The sequence below is a fragment of the Castanea sativa genome, chromosome 11, assembly GCF_040712315.1.
Source record: "Castanea sativa cultivar Marrone di Chiusa Pesio chromosome 11, ASM4071231v1".
In the NCBI taxonomy this organism is placed as follows: Eukaryota; Viridiplantae; Streptophyta; class Magnoliopsida; order Fagales; family Fagaceae; genus Castanea; species Castanea sativa.
The window spans coordinates 58276642-58287092 of record NC_134023.1 but is presented as its reverse complement, the minus strand read 5'-3'; the positions used below and the strand labels follow the sequence as shown (position 1 = coordinate 58287092).

Below are 10451 nucleotides of genomic sequence, written 5' to 3'. Positions count from 1 at the left end.
GCTTTGGACCCTTTTGGGATTGGGGCATGACATCCCTCGCACCAAAGAGCAGCCATTGGAGCGAAGATCTGTACAAGAAGGACAAGGACTCTGAAGGACTACCACAAAGATTAGACCCTATTTTTTATTTTTGATAAAAGGTTACAATATACCCTGTTCTTAAATTAGTCCTTTTTTATATAGATACAATAGTATATCAAACGTATAGTGCTCGCTCTATGATGATTACTCTCTCTATGATGATTACTCTTTACAATCAGATAATTTTGATTTTTAGAGTAGACAGGAATTAAACCTTATATGTCTTATTTAACGACAAGAGATTTTACTAGTTAAATTAACAAGAATTCACTTAAACTAATCAATTTAAGCCAACTTATTATTGTTTTAAAAAAAAAAAAACCACATTATATCGGCATATTGTTGTACCGTCTTAGTCAACTACAGAGGTTGAACTCAAAAACAACAGCACGAGTTTTACATGCTAGACTATTTTCACTGGTTCTAACAATAAAATACAACGGACAACCACTGAACTCTTAGTCAACCATATAATACTTGCGCACCCAACTTTAATCTCACATTACAAAGCCAACATATAGTTATAACACAACTCTAAGATTTTCTTGATCAACAAACACTCACTTGACTGAGAAGACAAATAGCCAAGATAATTGGTACTATTTAGCACATGAGATGCTGATATTGTCCACTAGAAATTAATTGCTACTATGGGGCTTGATACTATGTGGCTATCTTCATCAATCCATTTGAGAAAACCAAATTTTACCATTGGAAATGGAAATTCTCCATCAAGCTCAATGCCCACAACAAAACTTCGACTCTGATATTTGTGGGTGAATGTAAGAGTCCTTGGTTTGACACTTATTCTCATTCCTCTGGGAATGTTCTCCAAATGTGCTTGGTAAACGGCTCCATCGTTTCCAACATTTGTCACTTCCCTTCTAAAGTTCATTCTCACTGGATATCTCGTTTTGTTTGCGAGTACAGCCATGAAAGAGGGATAATTTAAATCACGAATAGATTTGTTGTTGCAACTCCATTGAGTTCGTCTAATGAGAGCACTCATTTGCTCCTTAGTGTACCCCAGGCCACACACAAACTCAATATAATCTTGCAAACCCATGTCATAGATGAGTCCAGGATCCATGGCTTTGTTTGGATCGATATGTCCTGCGCCAAACTCTAGAGGTGAGGCAGAAGAGTTTGTCAGTTGGCTTTTAAAAATTGTGCCAGTATTGTCTTTGGTATAGGCTGTGGTCATCATAGCCGATCGGATAGCTGCTGGGCTCCACTCACGGTGGACTGCTTTCAGTAAAGCTCCAACCCCAGCAACATGTGGTGTCGCCATTGATGTACCTGACAATATTGCATAATCTGTAACCAAATCATAGTTACCTACTTTCACTAACGGTTTGATGGTTGGAAATGCGGCTAGAATATTAACTCCTGGAGCGAGAATATCAGGCTTTAAAACTCCTGGACTAATTTTGCTCGGCCCTCTTGAGGAAAAATCAGCAACTTGAGGTGCAGGCTTTGTACCCAACCTCGTTAACGCAAACTTCATGTGTTTCACCCTCGGGTTTTTCACCCTTGTCACATACTCTTTAATCAAGGTACCCGAAGCAGTTGGCAAAATAAGGCTTGGAATGGAGAACTTATTAGGCCATGAAGATTTATCTGTCAAGAAGATCGCCGCATAAGCACCTGCCCTCTCAAGCTCCATGATTTGTTGAGAAAAATTTAGCCTGTAGCTATCACAGATTACCACCTTTCCAGCAACCTTCTTTCTATCCAATGCTGAGTCCTTGCAAATAGCTTCGTTCATGTTACCTTTGCCATAGTACAAAGGTAAATCATTAATGAAAACGCTCTCTGGAAAGAAGGATGTACCTTCGAAGGAAACCCCATTTGCTAGAGTCACTGTTGCAAAGAAATTTCGATCAAGAGTGCCAGCCCCAACAGTTGTGATCCAAGGTGCTTCATTTTTAGTCGTTTTGAAATTATATTCATTGCCGGCGGCACAGACAACAAAAATGCCTTTCTCAATTGCAGAAAGAGAAGCAATGGCAATTAGATCCTTGAAATAGGGTGTCTGTTTTAAGCCAAGAGACAAAGACATGATATCAACCCCATCACTAATTGCTTGTTCCATGCCAGCAAGAATATCGGATGATGTAGCCAGTCCACGAAGCCAAGCTACTTTGTAAACAGCAAGACGTGCATGGGGAGCCACTCCTCTGGCTGTGCCTCTTGCATATCCAAAGTAACTTACACCAGGTACATGGTTACCTACCGCTGTGGATGCTGTGTGCGTACCATGACCTGAGAAGTCTCTTGCAGAAAGAAATTCTACTTCCTCATCCTCGGATGTCTCAAAACCTTGAGCTCGGATTCCTTTGACCTCAAAACCTTGAGCTAGGAGCCCATTGATAAAGAATCGAGCGCCAATGAGTTTCTTATTGCATGACGAAGGGCTAAATGCCTCGCCTTTCTCACACTTGCCCTTCCATCTTTTCGGCACTGGTGACATACCCTTGTCATTAAAACTTGAGCTCTCCGGCCAAATTCCTGTATCAATAACACCTACAATCACATCTTCTCCATATGAGGCAGCAGGCCATATGCCAAAGTTTTGTTGTAGACCGAGAAACTTTGGGGTGTAAGTTGTTAGGAGCTGGCCAAATGACTCAGGGTATGTGGCCAAATGAGCTGGAGATTTCTCAATCTCAGATAGCTGAGAGGGTGTAAGCCTTGCACTGAAGCCGTGCATGACATGATTGTATGAGTACAACAAGAGTTCTTTGTCATTAGCAGGAGATGACAACAATGATTTTAGGATGGAGCGATGCCATGACTCATGGGTTGAGAAAGATGCAGGCTTGAGAGTATGGTCCATATGGATTATGTATGTTTGGTGTTCTTCAGATTCGGACATTGCATTGACAAAAGCAAGCAGAAACAATAGCAAAAGTGCACACTGTGAAATTAGGTGGGAGAAACTCATCTTCATGGTTATGGTAGTGATGGGGTAGGATAGGCAACAACGAGAATCCGAAGGTCTATATATATAGTACCATGTGAGAGAAAAATATTGCAGGGTTAATTTCAAAGTTTTACCTTCAAATCCTCTTTTGCATGGACCCAAAAATATAGTAGAATGTCTTATCTGTGGACCGTTTAAAATCCTGCCTTGTGCGATTAATTTTTCTACGACAATATTGGTATCAAAAACTAATAATTTTACTAGTTCATGAATAGACATGGAATTCAACCTGAACTCATTAATCCAATTTGACCCGAAGAAAAATATTGAACTTAAATCCAAGATTTTTGGACTCTAGAAAAAAAAAAAGGTCAACCCCATAGCAGGTCAAACACGAACCCAATTGATTCTTTGTGAGTTTATCATTGATGAAATGTATTTTCTGTTTCAAACAAATGTAAGCAATGAATGGTAAAGGGTGTTTTTTTTTTAGGGGGAGCTTGTGGTTGTGGCAATCAGGTTTATTTGATTGGCGTAATGAAATAGCTACTGTAATAGAAAACCAAAAAACAAAAACTTGAATTGAGCATTACAAAAATACAACTGCTACGGTTCTTTGTAGCAAAAGACAACAAGAGGATAAGGGAAATTATAGCGGAGTCTTGGATGCATTTAACAATGGGATTGCACGAGGAGAAGGCTCTTTGTACCTTGGGGAACAGGTTCGAGCTGTACGATTATCAGTATATTGTAATTATTTATTTTTATTTTTTTTAAATCTATGATATTGAAAAAAAAAATAGAAATCCTACTAAGTTAATGAATGGATGAAAATATCTACCTTGCCACTTGTTTTGTTTGAATTGAACCGTTTCAACTTCCAACACTGGCTCAACATACAGACATATAGCAGGAAAGGAGAAAAGAGAACAGTACATCACCAGCTATTCACAAGACTACAAAACAAGACCGACTGAAACAACATGGACCCAAAACAAACAACAAAACAGAAGCTACATGACCATCCTTCTCCACACACAGCTCTCACTTCTTAATTTTCGTAGACAAAAAAACAAAATCTTTCTATCGTGAAGCCCATAGAGTTGTATTAAACATTGTAGAAGGAAAGTTGGACAGGTATCATATAACAAGAGCTGTCAACAATTTAGCAAACATGAAAAAGAGCTGCAGGAAAATGAAGCAAAATGGAGTTTAACCGAACATGCAACATGACACCTCAAATGGTCAGGTGTCAATCATGGACAAATCAGATCATTAGCAAATGGCATGATTTGGCAACAAGATAGTTGAGTCTAAGATGTATTATGTGCCAATGGTATCGCAAGATTGGACATGAATTATACTCCATTATGGAGAATATGTGAACTATGGAGCTCCCAAGGTATAGGCTGGAGGAGTTATCTTATTATAAGAGTGACTCTTCTATAAAACCATCCTCTCAGCATGAATGCTCAGGTCCCCCAAAAAAAAAAAAAAGCATTCTTTAGCAGTGCAGCTTACATTGGAATTATTAGCAAATCATATATCAAAACCCACTTCTAACAAAAGATGAATCAAAAGTTATTATTTTGAAGTTGAAAATCAATGTAATATACACCAAAGAGTAGTGTTTATTGCGCATAGTTGTGCAAATATACACTATCAAAATACACAGTTTAAACGAAACTTTAAGTCAAGTTTTCAAAGTTGAAGTCCCGTTTTCAGTGTATTTTTGCAGTGTAAAACAGTGTGCACTAGTTTTTTCCGCATTCTCCAAAATGTGTAGCAAGGGTGGATGCGCGGTTTTGTAATATCTAGTGGCTATATGACAGCACAAAGAGATTAATTAGCTAGGAGACTCGGACCAAAGGCCTTTTATAATATGTAGTAGTGGTGAATATGTGAAAGCACCAAGAGATTAATAAGTTAGCTATAGAAGATTGAACCCGTAAGCATGATAGATCTGGCCGTTTGGAAACACATGCAAAAAATAACATTCTCTACTTAAGGATAAAGAATGGAAGGATCATTGACTAGTGCAATGGAAAAGTCTTTCACTGCCAAGCAGAACTGCATGTTTTTAAATTTTGAGAGCAGTCACTTAATGCAAAAATTAAAAATAAAAATATTGAGGGGAAAAGACTATCCAAATCACCACTTTCAAGACCTCACTTATGTATAACCAACATGTTAGATAATGACTTCATTGAAAAATGAAGAGGAAAATGTACTATCCGCGCAGAAACATGCAGATAAATCAGATTGACACCAGTAATTTGTAGTCTAAGGAAGATAAAAATCAGTTATTTAGTATATCCATAAAAAGGACAGTTGATAATGATCACTTGATTTAGAGAATATCTTCTATAACGGTTTTGGAAACTGTTGTGGTTAGAACTGTTTGTGAACTAAGTTTACATTTCCCCACATTCAGCAATAACGCAAGCTAATTTAGGCCGGTTGTTGGGTCCAGCAGCTACATTCTCAATCTTCCTGACAACCAAAAGACCATCTCCAAGCACTCTCTGCATAGAAGTAGAGAAAATTAAATCTATTTACAAAACTATTTACTTGAGAAAAGAGGCTTGCAAATGAAAGTTTTAGCCATGGTCACAGAACAGGCTTGTTGATAAGAGCAGGAGAACAATTTGAGCTTACAGCTGCTTAGAAAACTGTGCTAAAATTAGACGCAACCTAATGAACACACTGAAGAAAAGTTCAATTGTTTACAAGTCTCAGATGCAACTCATAAGCATATCACAAAGACCTGAATTGCCCCAACACAAGTAAAAATTACATCTTGGGTTAACTAAAATCAATCCAGTAATCAGAAGAAATCAGTCTTCATACTGATGCCTAGTGTCTCATTTCACTTCAAATAAAATCTCAAATAAACCTAAGCTGGTCTACATTGCAAGTTAGAGTGAAAAACACATTTATTGAGTAAAATTTTGGTATTTTTGGATGAATAAAAAATTAATAATGCAATAACAGAGTTGAGAAGGAATTAGAGCATACCCCAAATACAACGTGCTTATTGTCAAGCCAGTCGCATTTTGCACAAGTGATAAAGAACTGCAGGAAATGGGAGGCTTAATCAACACAACATATTATAGTTAAGAATTAAAGAAAACAACAGACCTTATCAAAAAAATAAAAAAAATAAAGTAGATGTCCCAGTACTTTTGGTGATCTGTGTGTGTGTGTGTGTGTGTGTGTGTGAGAGAGAGAGAGAGAGAGAGAGCTGAAGTTGCTGAGTTACCTGACAACCATTAGTACCCGGGCCACTATTAGCCTGCAAAAAGAGGTGGAAAAAAGATGAACTTCTTTAGCATTTCAAATAAAGCTTTACATTGGAGCAAGAGTTTGTGCAAAAATTCAAGATAGAAATATGAGGTTTGATAGAGATATTAACTCATACAAACGAAGTCCAAGAGTTATTATGTTATTATCCATTCTCTTGATGATAATTTCCTTCTTTTATTTTTTAGTATCAAAATATATTAGAAGTGTACAAAAAGGGTGTACCAACAACCTAGTAGACAGGCAATATGTAAGCGCTTAATGGTTTTTTGTGTTATCAAAGAGTTGAACAACGAAAGTAGATGGTGAGTTCCTATTTGAATTGATGAAGTCATGTAGGAACAAGTTTTAAGTCTACCAATTTGTAATCAAGGAGAGATTTTTTCTTTCAACCATCTTCCAATTGTTAATACAATATACAAGGACCACTACTACAAACAGTACTACACCCTTGATCATAAAATATCAATTGCTTTCACATTCTCTTGATGAGCTTACATGTCAACGGTGGACAAATCCTTCTGTCCAGAAGTCCACTGACCTTTTTTCAAGCCTTGCAGGATGAAGTAATATCATTCAATTGCTTAATTGAATTATAACGTTGCTTTATATAGCTGAGATTCTAAGAGAATTCAGAGGAAGTTTTACAAATAAAAGTATGGTATTTCCTTTTAAAACAGGTAATAATAATCATGAATAAACATAGATACTTTTTTTTTTTTTGATAAGTAAGCTTATATATATATACACGCGCACACACACACACACACACACATTATATTGATTAGCAAAGCAGGCATTTGTTGCCTAACTGAAATCAAGATGCAACTAGAACAGTCGGTACATAAAAAAGACTAAATCTCAAATTACACACTCTAATTTTGACATGTTTTCATTTTAGTCCAACTTACATCTATTTCCAATCCATCTCTGCCTAAAACGTGTTGTTAACCCCATCTGTTTCCAATAGCAAAACTATGTTGTTTTATAGGGATTAAATGCAGGATATGGATGGAAGAGCTACATTGGAAACAAATGAAAGTCAAATGACCAAAATGAAAAACAATTGAAACTATAGGGACAAAAATGAAAACGGTAAAAGTTAAGAGTGTGTAATTTGTAACTTAACCTAAAAATAAATAAGACATTATGGGTATCCTAAGGACAACGTACAACAAGATTCAAGTCCCAAAAACTACTAAGCTCCAGTTAAGATGATGAACAAACATACAGTGATGGAAATAGCACAGTAAAAAGTTTTTTCAACTTCCAAGAACATAGGAAAAGCACAGCCACCAAACACTAAATCACGGCATATACATTTCAAGAAGAGAGATGTATACCATTGATAACAGACCAGCACCAGTGTGTTTGGCGACAAAATTTTCATCCTCAAATTTATGTCCGTAGATGGAAACACATCCACTGCCATCACCCTGCAAAGCAAAACTGTTATAATAAGAATAGCAAAACAACATTATAAAAAGTCTCATTATTATTATTATTATTATTATTATTATTATTAATGCAAACAGAAATGCATATGATCACAGAAGTAGAACTTCCAGAAATTAAAGCAGGGGCAAAACTAGGATTTACAGATCAAGAAGGCAGTGACTATGTGTAGATAGATAGAAGAGATAAGCATCTGGGGTGACTGCAAAGTTTTAGCTTGCTCGCTCTTCTTTCTATAGAAACTGCATGAGCAACTTTAATATCTTACCTTTAGCAGCCGGAGTCATCTTACCCAGTGCAATACCTTTTACTGGTCAGGTAGATGTGTTTCTACAAAAGGAATAGGATAGCAAAAAAAGTTGTGTCTGGTCTAATGTGATTAAACTCATTAAAGTGAGTTTCTTAATCTACAATTCCTCTTGATTCTCTCTCTTGATAATCGCTCCAGCTTCCCTCACTCCAAAGAGCAGCTATTGTGACAGACATGCAGGGCTTAGATTGAATATAGAAAGAAGGGTTTGTAACTGACAGATTTAGAAAAATCCCCAACCCATTATAAGGGCACTCAGCCCACTCCTCTCTCTCCATTCTTTAAGCACCCTTACCACTTTCATTCTCCAAATGAGAAATTGGGCTTTCCATCTTGTCTATTGCTGGTTGATATAAAGACCTGTGTGTGTGTGTGTGCGCGCGCGCGCGCGCGTGTGGCTTTTTTTCTTTTTCCTCTTTTTTTCGGAGAAGAAATGAAGATTAATTATTAATTTTAAGAATATGTAATGCGTAGCTTGTTTCACCATAATATCTCCTGTTTGAAGAACATGCAATATATCTTCAGAAGAGATATGAGATAAGTTTTTCTCCTAATAAATACTACCATGAATCCCCTCCCCCTCCCCCCAGTCTCTCTCTCTCTCTCAAACCCTACAACTTTTTTTTTTTGGCTGCACAAATCACAACACCAATGTCGGCCAATCAACAAGAGAGGGGCTGAGGTGGCATATCAGAGATCCCAAGGGTCTCAGCCATGCTGGAAACACCTTTATCCAAATACAGCAAGGAGATGCGAGAACTTCCAAAAGAAACTCCCCCAATACTCATGACCTCAAATCTTATCTAATGCTCTCTACAGTTTAGAGTCTTTAGACAGATCTTGAATCCAATCTAGAACTCAACCTATTTGATTAAATGAACGACGCTACAGCAAAGGCCAGTCCTATGAAGCCACAACAATCATTGAGCAAGCCACACAAAGATGAGCTGCAGAAGTGGGCTTTCACAAAGTTAAAACTGCTGGGCGGCCATCAAAACTCCCACAAACATAAGCGAGCTCAAGCTACAGTACTATAAAAATCAATGCCTAGTGTCCATGGATTACATTAAAAGTGCAGATTACAAGTTACAACCTTACATTTTCACTTAAAACTACTGTACATACAAATGGCACATAGTAAATAAAACAAGAAAACACACATCTAGCACCTTCCTTTGTTTCTTTCTTTTCTTTTTTCTCAACTCGAAATGCAAAACATTTTTTTTTTTTAAATAACATAGTAAACAAAGAGTTCTTTGGACTCGCTTCTAACCAGTAAAACCTATGTGCAACTGATCCCAACCTGCCAGAACCAGTTTCCGGGTAACCACAGAACTAAGCAGACTTATAAAGTTACATAAAAATTGAGGGTAATAGTATAGACCTTTAAGAAATCACCAGCTTGAATCATGAAATCCTTGATCACCCTATGGAACTGGCAACCCTTGTAACCAACAGGCAATCCAGCTTTCCTGCCAGTATTCAACAAACCAATCACCAAAATACCCTTGTTAATTGATCAAATTACGAATATGAGAGACTGAATTTGCAGTGTTTAATAAATTACCTGTATTCTCCTGTACAGAACTGCCTGCCAGATAACCAAAAATCAAAATTTTAAATTCGTTTTAGCAATAAATAAAAATTATAACAATAAGAGAGAGAGAGAGAGAGAGAGAGAGAGAGAGTTTTTTAAGAGATAAAGAGAGGGAATGGCAGGACCTGAAATTTTCGGCGGTTTTGGGGGCGATATCGGCGAAAAGCTCCATCTTGATACGGCCAGCGGGGATGTTACCGATGGTGATGTCGAAGAAGACAACTGGGTTCTTTGGGTTTGGTGGTCTCACGTGCCACTCCACCCCCGACCCTGTGTTTCCTGCCATTGATAGATAGAATACCTCACTGCTTCTCTGTGAGTCTTGCTGAGCTCTTTGCTTTGCTTGCTCTCTCTTTTGTTTTTATTTTTTGGTTTGCTTGTAGTGTTGTAACTATGAGTCTGTGCTTGTGTGAAGTTATTTGTGTGAGAAAATTTGAGCAATATGAAAATGGGTCACGTGAGTTGGAGAAGCTGTTTCACAAATATATATATATATATATATATATATATATATATATATATACTTTTTTTAATTTAACACAACCATTTAAAAAAATGGTCAGTGGAGAGGAGAGAAAGGGTCAGTGTGGAGAGGAGAGAGAGAGAGGGACAAAAAATAAGTAGAAGTTTTAGCACATTTATTTGTACCATGTCACACAAATCTCTCTCTCTCTCCCTTTCTCTCCATGTCAAACTATCTCCTAGAAGAATTGTTGTTGGATTTACTACATAGACAGGGGGCAGGGGCTAAGGCCCTGTAAGATAAAATATATGATATT

At 37.2% G+C, this 10451-nt stretch overlaps 2 protein-coding genes across 2 annotated transcripts; both read right to left on the bottom strand.

Annotated features, from left to right (window-relative positions):
• Positions 1 to 562: 562 nt before the first annotated feature.
• Positions 563 to 3178, bottom strand: LOC142614590 (subtilisin-like protease SBT3). Its single transcript, XM_075787145.1, has one exon. The coding sequence runs from the start codon at positions 3032 to 3034 to the stop codon at positions 713 to 715; it is 2322 nt and encodes a 773-aa protein (XP_075643260.1). The 5' UTR covers positions 3035 to 3178; the 3' UTR covers positions 563 to 712.
• Positions 3179 to 5282: 2104 nt separating this feature from the next.
• LOC142618037 (peptidyl-prolyl cis-trans isomerase CYP22) lies at positions 5283 to 10116 on the bottom strand. Its single transcript, XM_075791014.1, has 7 exons — positions 9798 to 10116; positions 9643 to 9666; positions 9460 to 9547; positions 7654 to 7746; positions 6270 to 6302; positions 6026 to 6082; positions 5283 to 5532 (listed from the first exon to the last, which is right to left on the bottom strand). The coding sequence occupies exons 1-7, from the start codon at positions 9956 to 9958 to the stop codon at positions 5422 to 5424; spliced, it is 567 nt and encodes a 188-aa protein (XP_075647129.1). The 5' UTR covers positions 9959 to 10116; the 3' UTR covers positions 5283 to 5421.
• Between the last annotated feature and the right edge of the window lie 335 nt (positions 10117 to 10451).

What these genes read in the sequence shown, in the direction of transcription:
- LOC142618037 (XM_075791014.1), bottom strand. Translation starts at nt 9,958, where the DNA reads ATGGCAGGAAACACAGGGTCGGGGGTGGAGTGGCACGTGAGACCACCA. An exon ending in AAAACCGCCGAAAATTTCAG is followed by an intron (nt 9,667 to 9,797) that starts GTCCTGCCATTC and finishes GTTATCTGGCAG; the next exon opens with GCAGTTCTGTACAGGAGAAT. An exon ending in CGGGTACTAATGGTTGTCAG is followed by an intron (nt 6,083 to 6,269) that starts GTAACTCAGCAA and finishes CATTTCCTGCAG; the next exon opens with TTCTTTATCACTTGTGCAAA.
- LOC142614590 (XM_075787145.1), bottom strand. Translation starts at nt 3,034, where the DNA reads ATGAAGATGAGTTTCTCCCACCTAATTTCACAGTGTGCACTTTTGCTA.